The sequence below is a fragment of the Loxodonta africana genome, chromosome 8 (assembly GCF_030014295.1).
Source record: "Loxodonta africana isolate mLoxAfr1 chromosome 8, mLoxAfr1.hap2, whole genome shotgun sequence".
In the NCBI taxonomy this organism is placed as follows: Eukaryota; Metazoa; Chordata; class Mammalia; order Proboscidea; family Elephantidae; genus Loxodonta; species Loxodonta africana.
Window position 1 is genome coordinate 6,146,766 of NC_087349.1, and position 22,217 is coordinate 6,168,982.

The 22,217-nt window shown below is 49.6% G+C and overlaps 1 protein-coding gene across 1 annotated transcript; it reads left to right on the forward strand.

Moving 5' to 3' along the window:
• Positions 1 to 13,018: 13,018 nt before the first annotated feature.
• Positions 13,019 to 21,348, forward strand: FAM131B (family with sequence similarity 131 member B). Its single transcript, XM_064289609.1, has 7 exons — positions 13,019 to 13,092; positions 15,186 to 15,295; positions 15,831 to 15,866; positions 16,108 to 16,201; positions 16,462 to 16,659; positions 18,065 to 18,208; positions 18,421 to 21,348. Exons 1-7 carry the CDS (start codon positions 13,065 to 13,067, stop codon positions 18,915 to 18,917), a joined length of 1,107 nt encoding a protein of 368 aa, XP_064145679.1. The 5' UTR covers positions 13,019 to 13,064; the 3' UTR covers positions 18,918 to 21,348.
• Positions 21,349 to 22,217: the final 869 nt, after the last annotated feature.

The window sequence follows — 22,217 nt, forward strand, 5'->3', positions numbered from 1 at the left end:
TGAGTATCTTGCGTGGTCTTTTAAATTGAAACTTTTAACAGGACTGAAGTCCCTGGGTGGCCTGATTACTAACCTGAAGGTTGACAGTTCAAACCCACCCAGCAGCATCACAGAAGGAAGGCCTGGCAATCTCCTTCCTCAAAGATTACACTCAGGAAAGCTCTATGGAACAATGCTACTCTGTGACACATAGGGTCACCATGAGTTAGAATCGACTCAATGGCAACAGTTTGTTTTTGGTTTGTTAACATAATTAAGCCCCTGCAGTATTCAACAAAATTCCTTGTCCAAATGGGTACTTAGAATCCAGGGGTTTTTAAACATTTTTTGTGCCCTGGACCCGTCTGACAACCTGGAAAGCTTATGGTTTCCCTCTCAGAATGATTTAAATGTGTAAATTAAAGCACATAGAATTACAAAGGAAACCAGTTATATCAGAATACAATAGTTAAAAAATTGTGATATAATATATATCATTGAGGTCGACTCTACTTTGAGGAGGCAGCTTTTACCCAGTCGTATTTTGAGTGCCTTCCAACCTGAGGGGCTCATCTTCCAGCACTGTATTAAACAATGTTCCACTGCTCGTCGTAAGGTTTTCGCTGGCCAATTTTTCAGAAGTAGACTGCCAAGTCCTTCTTCCTAGTCTGTCTTAGTCTGAAAGCTCCACTGAAACCTGTCCTCCATGGGTGACCCTGCTGGTATTTGAAATACAGGTGACATAGCTTCCAGCACCAGGGCAACAGGCAAGCCACCACAGTACAACAAATTAACAAACTATGGGTAACATTGGCAAAGAATAGGAATCCCAGAACACTTAATTGTGCTCATGAGGAACCTGCACACAGACCAAGAGCCAGTCGTTCAAACAGAACAAGGTGATACTACGTGGTTTAAAATCAGGAAAGGTGTGCATCAGGGTTGTATCTTTCATCTACTTATTCAATCTGAATGCTGAGGAAATAATTCAAGAAGCTGGACTATACGAAGAAGATCTGGACATCAGGATTGGAGGAAGACTTATTAACAACCTGCAATATGCAGATGACACAACCTTGCTTGCTGAAAGTGAAGAGGACTTGAAACACTTACTGATGAAGATCAAAGACCACAGCCTTCAGTATGGATTGCACCTCGACATGAAGAAAACAAAAATTTTCACAATAAGCAATACCATGACAAATAAAGAAAATACTGAAGTTGTCAAAAATTTCATTTTACTTGGATCCACAATCAATCTGCATGAAAGCAGCAGTCAAGAAATCAAATGACGTATTGCATTGGTCAGATCTGCTGCAAAAGACTTCTTTAAAGTGTTGAAAAACAAAGATGTCACTTTGAAGACTAAGGTGTACCTAACCCAAGCCACGATATTTTCAACCATCCCATACGCATGTGAAAACTCAACAATGAATAAGGAAGACCAAAGAAAATTGATGCCTTTGAATTATGGTGCTGGAGAAGAGTATTGAATATACATACCATGGACTGCCAGAAGAACAAACAAGTCTGTCTTGGAAAAGGTACAGCCAGGATGCTCCTTAGAAGCAAGGATGGTGAGACTTCGTCTGGTATACTTTGGATATGTTATCAGGAGGGACCAGTCCCTGGAGAAGAACATCATGCTTGGTAAACTACACGGTGAGCAAAAAAGAGGAAGACCCCCAACAAGATGGATTGACACAGTGGCTGCAACAATGGGCTCAAACAACAGCAATGATTATGAGGATGGTGCAGGACCAGACAGTGTTTCGTTCTGTTGTACATAGGGTCACTATGAGTCACCTAACAACAACAACAATAATACATCTGCTTTGTTATGAAAGCATTAAAGAAAAGTGTCTGGAGGTGGGTTTGATACTGTTCTGATTTCAAAGTAGCCATAAATGTAAAGGGTATTCAGAGTAATCTGCCACAACAGCCAGGTGATGTCAACACCTGTGCCTTTTATTGGTGATAAAAGCACACGGACACAAAAAACCAAGCTCGTTGCGTCGAGTCAATTCTGACACATAGTGATCCTATAGGACAGAGTAGAACTGCCGCATAGGGTTTTCAAAGAGTGGGTGGTGGATTTCAAACTGATGACTTTTTGGTTAGCAGGTGAGTTCTTAACCACTGCACTACCAGGGCTCCAATAAAGACACAAGTACCTCTAATACTCCTGTGATTTGCCACCTCCATGCACAATTGAAGCAAATGCTGGATCTGTGTTTCATCTGTGACCATCAAGATGTATAATTCGGCCAAGATGGCTGACTAGGTAGAAGCTACCTCGGATCCCTCTTGCAACAAAGACTCGGAAAAACAAGTGAATCGATCACATACATGACAATCTACTAACTCTGACCATCAAACACAGATCTAAAGAGTTGACCTGAGTGACAGAGACTGAGAACGAACAACCATGGGGAAGCAGAGACTGTTTTCGGAGCCTGGAGCCAGCTTCCCAGTCAAGAAACCTTGGCCCCGGGCTTTGGACTGTGCACAGGGGAGCTGAGCACGGCATCCTGAGATGGCGCGAACACGGGACGCAGCCCTAGCCCCCTGAACTGACCTCAGGGGAAGCCCAGCCAGCGCATGCAGGCAGTGCAGTGACGCGGCTGACAGGAGGAGAAGTCACCGGGAGGCAGAGACTGGTTTTGGAGCTGGGAGTGCGGCGTCCCAGCTGGGGAACCTTGGCGCTGGGCTTTGTCCTGGGAGCGGAGGAACTAACCGCGGCTTCTGAGACAGCGCAAGCACGGGACGTGGGCCTGACCCTCGGGGGCAATCTCTACCCAGCCAGCGCACACAGTCGACGCGCCCCTCGGGAATCTCAGATAAAACAGTCATCCCAAGCAAAATAAGTAACTTTGTCTATATTTCGGGGTGCTACTCTCTCCTATTTATCTGAACCCTCCCCTCCCCTTCCCAGGCGGCTTCATTAACATTGGAATTTCCTGAGCCCGAGAGTGAACTGCACTGCGGGTTTTCTTTCTTTCTTTTTTTTTGGTCTTTTCCTAACCCATTCTTATGGCCTGAGAGAAGCAGCTACAAAAAAACCAGGGACCAAAAATCCTTTCCTAATTGGCCTAAAAACACAGAACCAGCTCCAGCCAAGCATATGAGATCCACAGTCTTGGGCTTTCATCCCTACAGGGAACAAGGTGGCTATTATAATGCAAAGGCAATTCTGATAGAGATCTGACTGTAATTGTTTTAGCAGATTACTGGAAAGACAAGTTTCCCAGGTCTGATATCTCTGCGTATTCAACAGAGCCCTCACTGACCCACAACAGGGAAATGAGGGCTGAAGCTCCCCCCAGACCACCTAGCCTCCTGCCTTAGGGGTCTAAGGATGGTGACACCTACCAATCTCTAGAGGTACTTACATTGGGGGCCTAAGGTACAGCTGCAGAGCCCACCCACCAAGGTGCTTTAGGAATAGAGGCACACCTAATTCACTGGTACTTGGGGGAAGCCTGTCAGCATCCTGCCCCCGCTGGAGTGTGAACCCCAGCTGCTACTAGAATCTGGTGTACACAACTATCACCACTACTTCTCTAGGTAGATAGGTGACAGTCTGCACCACATACCTGATGACCCAAAATCAGATTCTACTCAAGAATAGTGAATGGACTCAGGCTTATATATCTGATAACAGCCCAAACCAGCTGGTAATAGGACTTAAGTGAGTCAAGGGCTATGACAATCAAGACAGCGCAATCTCGTAGCCCATCTAAGTATATTGAAAGAAAACAAAACAAGATACTACTCAGTGAGCAAATATAGAATAAATCACTACAATATCTTATAGATGGCTCAGAGAGAGCAGTCGATATCAAACCACATAAAGAAGCAGACCATGACTGCTTCTACAACTCCCCAAACTAAAGAATCAAAATCTTTTCCAATGAAGATACAATCCTGGAATTGCAAGATGCAGAATATAAAAAACTAATTTACAGAATGTTTCAAGACATCAGGGATGACCTCAGAAATGAAATAAGGCAATCTACAGAAAAAGCCAAGGAACACACTGATAAACCAGTTGAACAACTCAAAAAGATTATTCGAGAACATAGAGGAAAAATTAATAAGTTGCAAGAATCCATAGAAAGACAGTATTCAGAAATCCAAAAGATTAACAATAAAATTACAGAATTAGACAATGCAATAGGAAGTCAGAGGAGCAGACTCGAGCAATTAGAATGCAGAGTGGAAGGTCTGGAGGACCAGGGAATTGACACCAATATAGCTGAAAAAAAATCAGATAAAAGAATTTAAAAAAATGAAGAATCCCTAAGAATCATGTGGGACTCTATCAAGAAGAATAACTTGCGTGTGATTGGAGTTCCAGAACAGGGAGGGATAACAGAAAACACAGAGAGAATAGTTGAAGAACTCCTGACACAAAACTTCCCTGACATCATGAAAGATGAAAGGGTATCTACACAAGATGCTCATCAAACCCCATTTAAGACTGATCCAAAAACAAAATCACCAAGACATATTATCATCAAACTTGCCAAAACCAAAGATAAAGAGAAAATTTTAAAAGCAGCCAGGGATAAAAGAAAGGTCTCCTACAAAGGAGAATCAATAAGAACAAGTTCAGACTACTCAGCAGAAACCATGCAGGCAAGAAGGCAATGGGATGACATATATAGAGCACTGAAGGAGAAAAACTGCCAGCCAAGGATCACATATCCAGCAAAACTCTCTCTGAAATATGAAGGTGAAATTAAGACATTTACAGATAAACACAAGCTTAGAGAATTTGCAAAGACCAAACCAAAGCTTGAAGAAATACTAAAGGAAATTGTTTGGTCAGAAAACCAATAATATCAGATGCCAGCACAACACAAGGTCACAGAACAGAGCATCCTGATATCAACTCAAATAGGGAAATCACAAAAACAAATTAAGATTAATTAAAAAAAAAATGCTCAAAAAGGAATCATTGAAGTCAATATGTAAAAGATCACAATAATCAAAAAAAAAAAAATCAAAAAGAGGGACTAAATACAGGTGGCATGGAACCGCCATATGGAGAGGGATACAAGGCAATATAGGACATTACAAGTTAGGTTTTTACTTAGAGGGATAGGGGTAAATATTAAGGTAACCACAGAGAGGTATACCAACTCCATAACTGAAAATAAAAACCAAGAAAAACATAACGACTCAGCAAACATAAAGTCAAATACTATGAAAATGAGGAACACACAATTTACAAAGAAAAACATCTCAGCACAAAAAAGTAAGTGGAAAAATGAAATTGTCAACAACACACACAAAAAGGCATCAAAATGACAGCACTAAACACATACTTACCTATAATTACGCTGAATGTAAATGGACAAAACGCACCAATAAAGACACAGAGAGTCTCAGACTGGACAAAGAAACACGATCCATCTATATGCTGCCTACAAGAGACACACCTTAGACTTAGAGACACAAACAAACTAAAACTCAAAGGATGGAAAAAAATATATCAAGCAAACAATAAGCAAAAAAGAGCAGGAGCAGCAATATTAATTTCTGACAAAATAGACTTTAGACTTAAATCCACCACAAAGGATAAAGAAGGACACTACATAATGATAAAAGGGACAATTGACCAGGAAGATATAACCATATTAAATATTTATGCACCCAATGACAGGGCTGCGAGATACAGAAAACAAACTTTAACTGAACTGAAAAGTGAGATAGACACCTCCACAATTATAGTAGGAGACTTCAACACACCACTTTCAGAGAAGGACAGGACATCCAGTAAGAAGCTCAATAGAGACACGGAAGACCTAATTGCCACAATCAACCAACTTGACCTCATTGACTTACACAGAACACTCCACCCAACTACTGCAAAGTATACTTTTTTTCTAGCTCACGTGGAACATTCTCTAGAATAGACCACATACTAGGTCATAAAACAAACCTTTGCAGAATCCAAAACATCAAAATATTACAAAGCATCTTCTCAGACCACAAGGCCATAAAAGTGGAAATCAGTAACAGAAAAATTAGGGAAAAGAAATCAAATACTTGGAAAATGAACAATACCCCGCTGAAAAAAGACTGGGTTATAGAAGACATTAAGGAGGGAATAAAGAAATTCATAGAAAGCAACGAGAATGAAAATACTTCCTATCAAAACCTCTGGGACACAGCAAAAGCAGTGCTCAGAGGTCAATTTATATCCATAAATGCACACATACAAAAAGAAGAAAGAGCCAAAATCAGAGAACTGTCCCTACAACTTGAATAGAAGGCGAGCGACAAAAGAATCCATCAGGCACCAGAAGAAAACAAATAATAAAAATTAGAGCTGAACTAAATGAATTAGAGAACCGAAAAACAATTGAAAGAATTAACAAAGCCAAAAACTGGTTCTTTGAAAAAATTAACAAAATTGATAAACCATTGGCCAGACGGACTAAAGAAATACAGGAAAGGAAACAAGTAACCCGAATAAGAAATGAGATGGACCACATCACAACAGACCCAACTGAAATTAAAAGAATCATATCAGATTACTACGAAAAATTGTACTCTAACAAATTCGCAAACCTAGAAGAAATGGATGAATTCCTAGAAAAACACTACCTACCTAAACTAACACAATCAGAAGTAGAACAACTAAATAGACCCATAACAAAAAAAGAGGTTGAAACGGTAATAAAAAAACTCCCAACAAAAAAAAGCCCTGGCCTGGATGGCTTTACTGCAGAGTTCCACCAAACTTTCAGAGAAGAGTTAACACCACTACTACTAAAGGTATTTCAAAGCATAGAAAATGACGGAATTCTGCCTAACTCATTCTATGAAGCACCATATCCCTGATACCAAAACCAGGTAAAGTCATCACAAAAAAAGAAAATTACAGACCTATATCCCTCATGAACATAGATGCAAAAATCCTCAACAAAATTCTAGCCAATAAAAAAGCCAATAGAATTCAACAATATATCAAAAAAATAATCCACCACGACCAAGTGGGATTTATACCAGGTATGCAAGGCTGGTTTAATATTAGAAAAACCATTAATGTATTCCACCATATAAATAAAACAAAATACAAAAACCACATGATCTTATCAACTGATGCAGAAAAGGCATTTGACAAAGTCCAACACCCATTCATGATAAAAACTCTCAGCAAAATAGGAATTGAAGGGAAATTCCTCAACATAATAAAGGGCATCTATACAAAGCCAACACCCAACATCACTCTAAATGGAGAGAGCCTGAAAGCGTTTCCCTTGAGAACGGGAACCAGACAAGGATGCCCTTTATCACCACTCTTATTCAACATCGTGCTAGAAGTCCTAGCCAGGGCAATTAGGCTAGACAAAGAAATAAAGGGCATCCGGATTGGCAAGGAGGAAGTAAAATTATCTCTATTTGCAGATGACATGATCTTATACACAGAAAACCCCAACGAATCCTCCAGAAAACTACTGAAACTAATAGAAGAGTTTGGCAGAGTCTCAGGTTATAAGATAAACATACAAAAATCACTTGGATTCCTCTACATCAACAAAAAGAACATCGAAGAGGAAATCACCAAATCAATACTATTCACAGTAGCCCCCAAGAAGATAAAATACTTAGGAATAAATCTTACCAAAGATGTAAAAGACCTATATAAAGAAAACTACAAAGTACTACTGCAAGAAACTAAAAAGGATCTACTTAAGTGGAAAAACATACCTTGCTCATGGATAGGAAGACTTAACATAGTAAAAATGTCTATTCTACCAAAAGCCATCTATACATACAATGCACTTCCGATCCAAATTCCAATGACATTTTTTAATGTGATGGAGAAACAAATCACCAACTTCATATGAAGGGGAAGAAGCCTCGGATAAGTAAAGCATTACTGAAAAAGAAGAAAGTGGGAGGCCTCACTCTACCTGATTTTAGAACCTATTGTACAGCCACAGTAGTCAAAACAGCCTGGTACTGGTACAACAACAGGCACATAGACCAATGGAACAGAATTGAGAACCCAGATATAAATCCATCCACATACGAGCAGCTGATATTTGACAAAGGCCCAGTGTCAGTTAATTGGGGAACAGATAGTCTTTTTAACAAGTGGTGCTGGCATAACTGGATATCCATTTGCAAAAAAATGAAACAGGATCCATACCTCACACCATGCACAAAAACTAACTCCAAGGGGATCAAAGACCTAAACATAAAGACTAAAACGATAAAGATCATGGAAGAAAAAATAGGGACAACCTTAGGAGCACTAATACAAGGCATAAACAGAATAAAAACATTACCAAAAATGACGAAGAGAAACCAGGTAACTGGAAGCTCCTAAAAATCAAACACCTATGCTCATCTAAAGACTTCACCAAAAGAGTAAAAAGACCACCTACAGATTGGGAAAGAATTTTCAGCTATGACATCTCCGACCAGCGCCTGATCTCTAAAATCTATATGATTCTGTTAAAACTCAACCACAAAAAGACAAACAACACAATCAAGAAGTGGGCAAAGGATATGAACGCACACTTCACTAAAGAAGATATTCAGGCACATGAGAAAATGCTCTCGATCATTAGCCATTAACATTAAAAAAAAAAAAAGCCATTAGAGAAATGCAAATTAAAACTACGATGAGATTCCATCTCACTCCAGCAAGGCTGGCATTAATCCAAAAAACACAAAATAATAAATGTTGGAGAGGCTGCGGAGAGATTGGAACTCTTATACACTGCTGGTGGGAATGTGAAATGGTACAACCACTTTGGAAATCTATCTGGCGTTTTCTTAAAAAGTTAGAAATAGAACTACCATACAACTCAGAAATCCCACTCCTCGGAATATACCCTAGAGATACAAGAGCCTTCACACAAACAGATATATGCACACCCATGTTTATTGCAGCTCTGTTTACAATAGCAAAAAGCTGGAAGCAACCAAGGTGTCCATCAACGGATGAATGGTTAAATAAATTGTGGTATATTCACACAATGGAATACTACGCATCAATGAAGAACAGTGACGAATCTGTGAAACATTTCATAACATGGAGGAACCTGGAAGGCATTATGAGAGCGATATTAGTCAGAGGCAAAAGGACAAATATTGTATAAGACCACTCTTATAAGATCTTGAGAAATAGTATAAACTGAGAACACATACTTTTGTGGTTACTAGGGGGGTGGAGGGAGGGACGGTGGGAGAGGTTTATTTACTGATTAGTTAGTAGATAAGAACTACTTTAGGTGAAGGGAAGAACAATACTCAATACACGGAAGGTCAGCTCAACTGGACTGGACCAAAAGCAAAGAAGTTTCCGGGATAAACTGAATGCTTCAAAGGTCAGCGGAGCACGGGCGGGGGTTTGGGGACTATGGTTTAAGGGGACTCCTAAGTCAATTGGCAAAATAATTCTATTATGAAAACATTCTGCATCCCACTTTGAAATGTGGTGTCTGGGGTCTTAAGTGCTAACAAGCGGCCATCTAAGATGCATCAATTGGTCTCAACCCACCTGCATCAAAGGAGAATGAAGAACACCAAGGTCACATGATAACCATGAGCCCAAGAGACAGAAAGGGCCACATGAACCAGAGACTACATCATCCTGAGACCAGAAGAACTAGATGGTGTCCAGCCACAACCGATGACTGCCCTGACAGGGAGCACAACAGAGAACCCCTGAGGGAGCAGGAGATCAGTGGGATGCAGACCCCAAATTCTCATAAAAAGACCAGACTTAATGGTCTGACTGAGACTGTAAAAAGACCAGACTTAATGGTCTGACTGAGACTGAAGGAATCCCGGCGGTCATGGTCCCCAAACCTTCTGTTGGCCCAGGACAGGAACCATTCCTGAAGACAACTCATCAGACATAGAAGGGACTGGACAATGGATTGGAGAGAGATGCTGACGAAGAATGAGCTACTTGTATCAGGTGGACACTTGAGACTGTGTTGGTATCTCCTGTCTGGAGGGGAGATAGGAGGGTAGAGAGGGTTAGAAACTGGCAAAATTGTCACGAAAGGAGAGACTGGAAGGAGGGAGCAGGCTGACTCATTAGAGGGAGAATAAGTGGGAGTATGGAGTAAGTTGTATATAGCCTTATATGTGACAGGATGACTTGATTTGTAAACTTTCACTTAAAGCGCAATAAAAATTACTTAAAAAAAAAAAGATGTATAATTCCTTGTGCAAGGCGGGCGACTCGGGATTCCACCCACGGGGCAAGAACCTCTGTTTTGGGCAGATCTGGCTGGAAGCCCTTTTTGTTCCTTCCATCCAGGAGTTAGCCACAGGAGACTCGGAGCATGAGCCAGCCAGTAACAGAGGGGACTGGAGGCATGATTTCACCTTGGGGCTCTGTCCCAAAGGGCGTCAGTTAGTAAGTGCCATTGCCACACTGGGGCATTCTGCTGAAGTCTTAGATTTTTAGTCTTTGGAAATGGACTAGTTAATGGTGTGATTTCATAAAAGGTCAAACTGTGAGTGGGGATGGAGATTGGTGGAACATACGCTTTCCTCAAGAAATCCCGGAAATCACTCAGAATGGGAAATCTGACAAAAGACAGAAAGAACGTTTGTGTGCATATATGTGTGTGCGTGCACGCGTGCATGTGTGTGTGTATCTGTGTAATTTTTACACCAAAAACAGTATACTGTAATTCTTATAGCCTGCTTTTTTAAAAACTTTACAATATATTGTGAACATTTTTCTATGTCAGAAAATGCAGTTATAAAATATTATAATGGCTGCGTAGTATTCTACTATAGGCATATACCATAATTTATTTAATTACCACTATTTTGAAGGCCCGAGTTGTGTGCAGTCTTTCATTATTACGTAAATAGGGTTCTGATGAGTGCTGTAGATTGTCTCTGTTTACGTAGTAACTTATCTCCTTAGAAGCTTTCTATAAGTGGGATAGCTGTGTCGCAATTTGGTCATCACAACAACAATAACGCACGTTTTAAAGATGTTTTCAGCAGGACTGTTGAATTGCCCTCTGCGAAGGTGGCTTGTCATTCTTGGCCCAGAAGATGGCAAAGAGCCTGGGAGAGTGCCTCTAAGTGGTGAGAAATAAGATCTTTGTACAAGGGGCCCTTCGGGGAACAGGGGGCAGCTGGCTGCTCTTTGGTGATGGAAGGGTTCTACTCTTCTTTGGTGCTAGAGGTACCTCCAAGACAGGGTGTGGGAGGGAACTGAGCCCTCAAGACCGGGGGTCCCTGCTGTTGATTTCATTTAACCATTTGGGTCTCCCCAGCCTGACTCTGTTGTGCTATGGGGACCAAGAGCAGGGTTTGTTTGTGACATCGCAGAGCACCCCAGGGCAGAGCTGTTTCCGGTGGGAGGGACTGAGCAGAGCTGGCCACTTGGCCCAATACCTTACTAGCTGGAAGCACCCTCTCATTGCCTTCTCTGCCCAGATAGGGCTTGGGGGCATAACTGGAGTAATGGAGGCTGGGGCTTTGTTTTTGTTTTGTTTTTCTTCCTTTTTGCCATCTTTCCATATTCTTCCCTTTGCAGCTAAGGATGTATTCCAGGAGGGCAGAAACCCACTGATACTTCTTTTGTATAATCAACAATGGCAGAAATGCAAGACGTACTTTCTAATTCTCTGTGCTGTGGAAACAAGGTATCAGATCCTCCCACGAATAATACTGGATTAGTAAAACCTAAGCAGACCTAAAGCTGATTATTCTCCTCCATAGTTTTACTAATGTAGATTTGGTTTATTTCTTTACATAGACCAAGGACATTCTTTACATGTCTCAGGCCTGCAATTACACCTTTAGCACTATCCTGCCTCCAGGGATGCCACTGAACGTGGTGGTTACCGTCTTACCATGGAGGGTGGCTCCCATTTATAATTTAAAGATTAAAAGTCTGTACCCAGAGGTCTTTGTGTCTCTGGTACAATGCCACACCGGGGAGCCCTGGCCCATGTCCTCCCCATCTCACCCCAGGAGGGACAGAAAAGCAGGTGGAGAGCAATGAGCCCCTGGATTAGCACCGTGCTTCTGCTCTGTTCTCTGGTGTTAAGGCAGCCTGCTCCCTCACTTTGGGCTCTATGGGTGCTGCTTAGAGAAGATGATCTCCTTGTCCTTTCCGTGGGGGTCTTGGGTGGTACAAATGATTAACCCTTTTTGGCAGCTAATCAAAATGTTGAAGGTTCGAGTCCACCCAGAAGCACATTGGAAGAGTCCTACTCCCCAAAACTCAGCCATTAAAAACCCTGCAGAGCACAGTTCTACTCCGACACAGGTGGGGCTGCGTGAGCCAGAGTCCTGTCCCCTGTCGGCTGGCTGTTTTGGCCCCCCCATTCGACTGTTCTTGACTCCACTTCTTGCCTGCTGTAACTACAGCGTCTGCTTGATCCTTGCTGCTTAGTGCTCTCTCTTCATCTCCCCCAAGGAGCACCCTCCCCACTAGCTGGTCCTGAAGTGTTGTCTTCACTTTGCTGAGATCGAGTTATCCTTGTTAAACTCCTCCCACTCATCAGGCCTGGAGTGGGACTACCTTCAAGGTACCCCTCCGCGCCCCGCCCCCAGCCTAACGTTCCCAGCTACCCCCAGAGCACAGGGCAGTCTGTTTGGGTAGCCAAACAGCTCCCGGACACGCACAGCAACACGCGGGCCACCAATCGCGCGTCTGCGTGCGCCAGACGCAGCCTGCGGGGACAACACTAGTGTCGCCAGCCTCCCTGGGGTGTTACTGCCACCCACTTGCTCTCTCCCGGGGTCCCCAGCGCCGACCCCGCACATCCATCACCCAGAGCCCAAGGGCAGCCCGGGCTCCTGTCCCACCCGAGCCTGCCTTCCCGGGTCCCCGCGGCGGGAGTCACGCGGGGGCCTCGGGGGGCGCGGGGCGGGCGGCTGCTGGGCCAATCCCGAGCTGGCAGCGCGCAGGCCGGGCGGGGCGGCGGCGGCGGCGGGATGGGGAGGGCCAGGGCGGGCCGGAGGGATGGGGAGCGGCGCGCTGAGACGCCGCGGCGGCGCTGCAGAGCGGCTGGGCGGCCACGGTCCCTGCTCCCGCGCCCGCCCCTGCCGGCGCCCCGGACGCCCGGACCATGGGCTGCATCGGCTCCCGGACCGTGGGTGGGTACCGCGGGGGCGGGGGCGCGACCCGGCCCCCTCCCGGCCTCCCGGCCACCGGGGCCCGGCCTGCGGCCTCGCCTCGCCCCGGGCCGCGGCCGGCACCCATGCCCCGCAGGCTGGTCCCCGAGCCTGCATCCCTCCTCCATCCCTCAGCATCCCTCAGCATCCTTCCAGCATCCCTCCAGTCAGCATCCCCACCAGCCCCCTCCCTGCCCTCATCCCTCGCCGCCAGGCTGCAGCCTTGGCCCTGCCCGCGCCCCCTGTCTCCGGAGCAGCCCCCGAGACCCCGGCTTCCATCCTGCCCCAGGTCTCCCCCTACCATCCCGTCTCCCTTTCCGGCCCCCTCCGTCCTGCTCCCCGCTCGCTTTGTTCCCGTGCGTCCCCCCTCCCCACCTCCACCCGACAGGGGCAGGGGCCGGGCGGCTGGGGACCGGAGGGGCGGGAACCGGCGGGGACCCGGGAGGAGCCGGGCGGATGGCACCTGTCTGCAGGCGGCGGGGAGGCCGGCGGCCCTGTGTTTACTGTGAAGGGGAGCGAAGCAGGCGCGTCCTCACTGCTCTTCTCCGCCCCCGACCGCCGCCCCCTGCACCCGTGCCACCCTCACAGCTCAGCCAGTTACTCCAACCCTTTCCCAACCCCCCAGTCTCCCCATTCCGGCTCCCAGTTTCTACCGCCTACACACTCCAGCGACCTCAGGCTGAGGGAATAATTCTCATTATTATTACAAACAAACGCACCCCCCGGAAGCCTGGTTTCTCCGAGCCCTGGTTTATTTCCATGGATACCCCTCAGCCTGCCATCACCCCTTCTCCTGGTCCTCCCTCCCCTGCCCCCAGCTCTGACTCAGCGCTCCCTCCCGCTACTACAGGCTGCCCACTCCCCTCCCACCCGCTGCCCCAGCTCTTCCCCCAGGGTGCCCAGTCCCGCTTCTGTTCTGAGGCCAGGTGTTCAGTCCTCCTCTCCGCATCTTCAGCCTCTGGCCCGAACCCTCTCTCCACTCCCCTGCAGCCCCAGGGAGAGTGGCCCACTTTGAGGGGTCTTTCCTCCTTAAACCCTTTTCCTTTACACCATCTGTGTGGTTGCAAGCTGGGGGCCTGTACTTACCCAAGAGGAAGACCCCCTCAATGTACCCCTTCCCAAGAGAGAACCCCTGTATCCTCCCCTCAGAATCATAGAGCTTTTTGTGTACCTGGGACCTCCAAGGGCAGATGGTCCAGGCTGCCAGCTGATGTAAATCGTTCTACCACCACCCCAGGTGCCCTCCCCAAGACTTCCTGCATCCCCCTCCAGTCAGGAATCTCCTGCCCTCCCGGGACAGTCCTCAAACACCCCACCCCTCCTGTTGTGTCCTGTCTTCTCTTTGCCTTGAATTTCCTCATGTAACCCCTATTTTTATAAAGCCCCCTCTCCTCTCTTCCAAATACCCACCTCTTCAACCCAGTACATGTCTCCCTCAGCCAGGGGGAGGGTCCCCATCCCATTCTCAGGACTCTCTGCCCTCTGTTCCCAGAGGCCCTGGTCTCCATCCCATTCTGGGGGACACTCTGCCCTTGCTCCACCCTATGCTCCTGGTGGCCCCTGTCTCCATCCCATTCTGGGGGATGCTCTTCCCTCCTGCCTCCCCTGCTCCTGCCTCTGTCCCCACCGAGTCTCCTTCCAGTCCCACAAATTTACTGAGGGCTTAGGGAGGGTCCCCTAGGGAAGACATATTCCTGCCACCCCACAAAGAGTTATGCCCCCAGGTCAGAGCAGCTACCCCCTGGGGGAGGTCTGCCCTCCTTCTAGAAACGTAACAGAGGAAAAGCCTGGCTCCATCCTCAGGACAGAAGGGAGAATTGTTTCTCTGCTAAGACCCAACCACCGCCACTCTCTTAAACAACAAACAAAAGGCCATATGACCCTTCTCCTGGGTGCACCCTGCTTAGTTGAGTGAAAACAATATCTTGGCTTTGCATTGTTATTTCTCCCATCAAAATTGTGAGGATAGGAGGGGTGAGAAAGGAAACAGGGGGTCAGAGAGAACAGTAGTGTTGTTGGGGGACTGGCCCAGGAGACCCGTGGGCGGGCAGGTGGCTAACTCTCCCGCTCTACAGGGAATGAGGTGATCGCAGTGGACTGGAAGGGCCTAAAGGATGTCGACCAGATACCCATGGACAGTACCAGCTCACTGCAGGGGAGCAGCCTCCACCGACCGTCCACAGAGGTGAGCCCCACCTCACTGCCCTCCCCAGAGACCTCGAGAGACCCCAGGAGCCCACATGGCCAGTCATCCCAGGCTGTAGCTGCCTGACCCTCCAGTTGTTGTCAGGTGCTGTCAAGTTGATTTTGACCTGTAGCAACCCCATGTGACAGAGTAGAACTGCCCTATAGGATCTCCTAGGGTATCATCTCACTGAAAGCAGATCTCCAGACCTGTCTCCCGTGGAGCTGCTGGGTGGGTTTGAACTGCCAACCTTTCAGTTAGCCGCTGAGTACAGACCATTCCACCACCAGGGCTTTGTATCCCCCAGTTAGCCCCCTAAATTCCAAGGCAACACCCCAAATGCTCCTAGAGACCAACACCTTCACAGGATATTCTCACGCTTCCCTTGAACGTTCCACTCTGAGATCCCATTTTTTGCTGATCTCAGGAAAGCCCCCCTTCTTCACACCTTAAGGAAACCCCTCAAGGGAGGTGGGGTCACTCGGGCTACTGTAGGTGCCTGGGACACCCATGCCCTTGTCTTCTGTCCTCACAGCAAACCCGGACGGAGTTCTCCTGGGATGCCATCAATGTGAGTGCAGCCCCGCCCCCATCCCTGCCAACTCCTTTTCACCTTCATAGAACACAGTGTGCCTGCCCCCCAGCAGTCTCCCGGGCACCATGTTCAGGGCGGTTGGGGAATGTGCCTTCACTGAACTCTTCCTATCACCTGCCCTATCATCTCCTTCTGCTGGAAGCCATGGACCCTCCCCAATATATAAAGCACCCTGTACCCCCTTATTCCTCTGCCCTGTTCCCACCCTCCCTACCAGCTCTCCATGGAGGACACCACTTCTATCCTCCCGAAGCTCAAGCGTAACTCGAATGCCTATGGCATTGGGGCCCTGGCCAAGTCATCACTCTCAGGTGAGCCTCCGCCCTGGGGGTACCCCAGCCCGGAGAGCACCCCAAGGCTCCTGTCTGCCTCCCTGCTCCTTCTGGCCATCCCATACCCCAGACCCATTTGTCCTTCCCACTAAGGCTTCTCCCATCCCCAGGCTGCCGTCAGATGTGGAGTCCTGGGGATGCCTGCCCCATGGAGGGTGGGGTCCCGGTGATGGGGTGGGAGGGTCTGGTATGGGTGTCGTGAGCTTTTCTGGATAGTATAGGATTGTCTGGCTCCATAGGGATCTCGCGAAGCATGAAGGACCATGTGACAAAGCCCACAGCCATGGGCCAGGGCCGGGTGGCCCATATGATAGAGTGGCAGGGCTGGGGGAAGGCCCCAGCCATCCAGCCCCAACACAGCCACGAGGCCGTGCGCAGGGACACGGATGCCTATTCTGACCTCAGTGATGGCGAGAAGGAGGCACGCTTCTTAGCAGGTACTTCTACCCTGAGCCCTCGAGTGACACAGTTTTGGGGTGACAAGAGGCTGACCCTCCAATCTTATCCCCCATAGTGGGGTCAGCCTACCTATATGGTGGCCTATATCCCCCACATAGCTGTAGTTCCAGTATTTGACTAGTTATTTTGCTAAGTGTCCTCAATCCGTTCTTAATATCATCTCCAGAAATGATCACTGGAGTGAGATAAAAAGTCCACCTGTCCCAGATGCCTTCCCTCCTACTTGGTGAGACTGTCCACCCCTGTCCTCTCATAGTAAATGAAACAAAGGCAAGGTCTTGGGCTCCAAAAGGCTCTGCTCCTACTCATGCTTCTTGAGGAAAAAGAGGAAGGCTGTGGGGATCTCTTCTAGCCTCCGCCTACTTACGGGACCTATTGTTTTTGACCACCACTAGAAGATCAGGGACCTGGGTGATGAGGGGTGATCTCCAGGAGAGGCTTTATTCCAGGGAAGCAGTGTAGATATGATGACAGGCACATAATGTCCCCACAAGGTTGCAGGACTCTAGTGCAGGTCTCAATAAGGCACCAAGGAAGGGTGGTGGGTCTGAGGAGAGAAAGGAGGTGATGTTGTGTTGGAGGCGTGGGTGATGGGAGAAACATCAGTGGATGGAGAGGGGAGATAAACAGGTTGGGGGCAGGGTAAGGCAGCCAGCAATGCAAGCTTCAACCCTGCCTAGAACAGGGACCCCCCCCAAGTCTACCCCCGACACTGTTCTGCTCTCCCTCCTCCTTCCAATCCCTTGACTTTCCACTTCACATCACCTTGGACCCACAAACCCATGATGCTCCTTTGGGGAGTCTCCACTGGTCTTGAAACCTCTAATCTAGATTCTGCTGCCCTTGGCTACCCACTACCTTAGCTAGCATTCCTAAAAACTTCCCAAGATAAACTTCTGGAAATCCCTAATTTCTGTCCCTTAGGAGATCTCACCAGAAGACCCCCAACTCTTTCCCCTAGGAATCCTAAATCTGGCCTTCTGGGAAGTCCCCACGATTTGCCTTGTTTCGGGGCATAAACAAAGGCTGCACTGTCCAGTACAGTGGCCACCGGCCTCATGTGGCCATGCCAAGTGGAGCTGTGCTGTAAGTGTGAATACCAACTGGATTTCAAAGATGTAGTAGGAATGAGAGAATGTAAACTATCTTGTTGATTATTTTTATGTCGATTACACATTGAAATTTATGTACATGTTGGGTAAGATAAAATATATTGTTAAGTTAGCTTCACCTGTTTTCTTTTAATGTCCTTGAATATGACTCCTAGAGAATTTAAAACGACATGGGGGGCTCACATCCCACACCTGTTGTGCTAAGGTGCCGCTCTGTGCATGGTCTGGGGGCTCGAGGTGGCACCCTCCATAATTGCATCTCTCCTGTCAGGTGTGATGGAGCAGTTTGCCATCTCTGAGGCCACACTCATGGCCTGGTCTTCCATGGATGGTGAGGACATGAGTGTCAACTCCACCCAGGAGCCACTGGGCTGCAACTACAGTGACAACTACCAGGAGCTGATGGAGAGCCAGGGTGAGGGTGGTTCCCAGATCTAAGCCTGGAGGCCTCCAAGCCCCCTCCCCCTCTAGGGAGGGGACACCCACCCCCCAGAGTCCGCCTGCCTTTGCGCTGGTCCTGTCTGTGTCCCTGCCCTCCCTACTCTAGGCACTGGGGTCTTACCCTGCATTCCCGGGCTGCTCTGCCTATGGCACCATGGCCCCCCTGACCTCCCAATCTCTTTGCAGATGCCCTGGCTCAGGCCCCCATGGATGGCTGGCCTCACTCCTATGTGTCCCAGGGCATGTACTGTCTGGGCTCCTCGGATGCCTGGGAAGCCAGTGACCAGTCCCTCATCGCCTCTCCAGCCACAGGCTCCTACCTCGGCCCGGCATTCGATGACTCGCAGCCCAGCCTGCATGAGATGGGGCCCTCTCACCTCGCCTCAGGCTGCTCGGCCCAGGAGCCACCTTTGCTAGGGGTGGACGCTGACTGGGCTGCAGGCGGTATCGTCATGGACCTGGCCCAGGTCCCTGCTGAGGAGGAGGAGGAAGAAGAGCGGGAAGAGGGGGAGAAGAGGCTGTTGGCCCCCGAGGAGGAGGAGGACGCGGGCTGCCGGGACCTGGAGTCTCTGTCCCCGCGGGAGGACCCCGAAGTGTCCACTGCCCTCAGCCGGAAGGTGTCTGACGTCACATCCTCAGGAGTGCAATCCTTCGACGAGGAGGAGGGAGAGGCCAACAACTAGCCCCCAGGGCCCTGCTTCCTCCCACCATGACTGCACCCACCACCTCCCCTGCTGTGCACTGACACGGTGGAGGACCGCACTGCACAGGAGAGTGGGGACCAGGAGGCATCGTACCCCATGCACTCCGAACACCACAGGAACCAAGACCCAGACCACGACATGAGTGGCCTTCATGTGGCAGGGCCTGTGACCGCAGGCCTTGGTATGAGGCCGGGCAGGTGGGCAGCAGCCGTCATCACCTGGCCCCAGTCTCTGCCCATCGAGTCTTCCAGGAGCCCTGCCTGCAGCTGCCAATAGCCTCCTCCTCTGCCGCTCTCTCGCTTTCCCAGACTTGGCCTTGTCTCTGGCTGTGGCCCTGGCCCTGTGGGCATGGGAGTCCACCGCAGGGCTGTCTCCCTCGAGGGGAAGAGCCTGCCCTCGGTGTCGAGTGGGCTGCTGAGGCCTGGGGTCCAGGGTGAGGGGGGCCTGGCCAAAGGCTTTGCAGGGACAGGACAGTCACAGTGAGCATGTCCAGGCCCCATCCAAGATCTGACCGTCCTTTGGCTGGAAGGCAGGTCCATGGATCTGTGAGGACTCCCAGCCAGCTGCCTGCTCCTGCTCCCCTTCTGTCCCCCAGCCCTGCTCTGGGAACCCCGGTCCCAGGGGTGAGGGACAGCAGCCCCAGGTTTGCTGACTGGGAACGCAGGTGTCCTGGCCAGGGGTAAGCATGAGGGCTGTGTCCCCCGCCCTCCCCCAACTCTCTGGAGCTGTTTACACTTTTCTCTTTGCCTTTTCTACATTTTTATAACTTCTTGGGGACTCAGGGTTGAGTGGGTGGAGGGCTGAGTCGGTGCTGCCAGGGCCCCGGTTGGTGGGTGTCCCCAGGAACGGAGCGTCCCTCGGCTCCTCCTGCCCCTTCGGCTCCTCCCCGGGCTCCCTAGGGCCTCCCAGGACTCCAACACCCTAGCACCTCCACTTGGATGGATCTCAGATCTCGAGGGCAGGGTATGGTCTTGGCCTCTGATGCCCCCCTCCCCCGCCGGCTTTGGGGGGGTTGGGAGGAGGGGGGAAAGAGAAGCCTAAAGAGGCTCATCACCACTTCCTCCCTCTTCCCTTGCACCCACCACGAGCTCCAGCCCTGACTCCGTGTGCCCTCCCCACCCAACCCCCCGGGTGTCTGTCCCTCAGCTGTGTCCCCCTCCCAGCCCCTACACTGGTATTTCTTTGTAATGAGAAGCTGGTATGTTGGGCTGTTTCTGCCAACCTATGACCCACCCTCCCACCCCCTGTCATACACACACAGTTCCAAGATGTAACCAGGGCTGGGGTCCTGTGTGTCTGGGTCCCGAGGGGTCTTGGAGGAACCAGGAGTGGGTGCGGTGAGCAGAGGTGGGTGCACAGCCGTCACCTGGTCTGATGCTGCCTGAACAGTGTGTCACACACAGCTGGCCCTGGACCCCACTTCTGGGAGCTCCCCACCTGGGGCTCCTGTTGCCCCCTCCACTTGTCCAACACATCATCTCTCCCTTTACACCTCACCTCTGGTGCCCACCATCCACCCAGGACCCACAGTGGGCAACTGTCTACCACAGCCCTACTCACTCAGGGCCCAGCAGGCTGAGGAAGAGGTTGGAGCAGTATCCTCCCCCACCCCCCCGCACTTCCCCCAGGAAGCAAGAGTCCCCTGGCAGGATGGTCCAAATGGGAGCTGGGCTCGGTGTCCTCGGGCGCTGCCTCTGGCTTCGCAGGGTCTTTGTCCTAACGGAGCTGGCCTTGCTGAAGGGGGAGGGGCAGGAACTAGCCTTCTGGACTCTTCTGAGCGAGGGGCGCCCTCTGGTGCTGGGGAGGGGTGCATGGGGTTTGCTTATACTTTAGGGACAGGGAGCATGTGCAGGACAGCTATTGGGGTGGGGGGCTGCTTCCCTTTGGGGTGAGGCTGTGCAGCACGTCTTACGGCAGTCCTGGACAGGGCTGTTTTTATATTCTTCTGAATGAAACTGCTCTTGCTAAATGATTTTCTTTGCGGGGGTGGGGGGGGCGGGGTTGCACTTTTAATCAGTTCACTTTATTAAAGGAAAGTCCAGATCTTCCATCCCTCCCCTTCCCTCCCCCCACCTTCCTTCTGATCCTTGTCCTAAGGAGGGGTCTCGGGTACGTTTATCACCTCACCCACCCACCTCTACCTCCCTTACGCCGTCTTCCAGGGGACACAGTTTTATGACCAGTCTTCGCATGTTTTGTTACCGCGACCTTCCCACCCAGCCTGAGAGAGTCTATGACATATATTACAGAGAGAAGTCTATATAAATATATACAAATATTCTAGATTATGTACACACGGGCATGGGCTGGAAGCCCCTGCCCCTGCCCAGGCCAGCCTCTGTTGGCCTGGGGGGGTGTGATGTTGGAACAGGCGGTGGCTGTGATCATGGCACTAAACAACATGGTGGCATCCTCTGACTGTGTGTGTCTCATTTGGGAACAGGGGTGCCTGGGCACTGGGGCGGCAGGGGAGGGGGAGAGGCAGAGCGCAGAGCTGGACAAGTGTAACGTGTCAGTGGGGAGCAGGTTGGAAGCAGGGGTCCCAGATGCCACCAGATCTCTATCACTCATGGAGAGGGCAGGCTAGTGGCTGTGCCACCCACCAGCCCCTGTCGCTGATGCTGCAGGAAGAGGCTCTGACTCCCCAGCTGGGGAGCACCTAGCGGCCCCCCATCTCAACTAAGCTCCCAAGTCTCCACCCCAGAAAAGGACTGTGAGGAGTGGGCCTCAAAGAGGGGGCTGTGGCCAAGTGGCCTGGTTCCTGGTGGGAAGTCTCAGCGAGAGCAGCTCCAGGGCTTCAGGCTGGACAAGTCTGTGCTGGGCAGGGGGAAATGTTTTAGGGAGTGACCTGCAAATCTGAGTTCCTGGGTGGTGCGGTTAATGGGCTCAGCTGCTAACTGAAAGGTTGGAAGTTCCAGCCCACCTGGAGGTGCCTTGGAAGAAAGGCCCAGTGATCTCCTTCCAAAAGATCAGCCATTGAAAACCCTGTGGAGCACAGTTCTACTCCGACACACATGCAGTTGCCACGAGTTGGAGTTGATAGCAACTGGTGACCTGCAAACCAAGCCAGATGCTGTGCAGTAGGGGACTTCCACCAGAGGGGTCAGTGACGTCTGGGTGGTTTGGACGCTGGGCAGCCAGGCACCGGCCCTTCCACCACCCAGAGCCACGGGGGCCTTTCTCATGCAGACTGCTGGGCCTGCTTGTCTTTGATGTACAGCCCACTGCTAAAGCAGGACAAAGGAGGGGCTGCAGCTGGCCTTTGGCTCCTTGACCTGG

What these genes read in the sequence shown, in the direction of transcription:
- FAM131B (XM_064289609.1), top strand. Translation starts at nt 13,065, where the DNA reads ATGGGCTGCATCGGCTCCCGGACCGTGG. An exon ending in TCCACCGACCGTCCACAGAG is followed by an intron (nt 15,296 to 15,830) that starts GTGAGCCCCACC and finishes CTGTCCTCACAG; the next exon opens with CAAACCCGGACGGAGTTCTC. An exon ending in TCTCCTGGGATGCCATCAAT is followed by an intron (nt 15,867 to 16,107) that starts GTGAGTGCAGCC and finishes CCTCCCTACCAG; the next exon opens with CTCTCCATGGAGGACACCAC.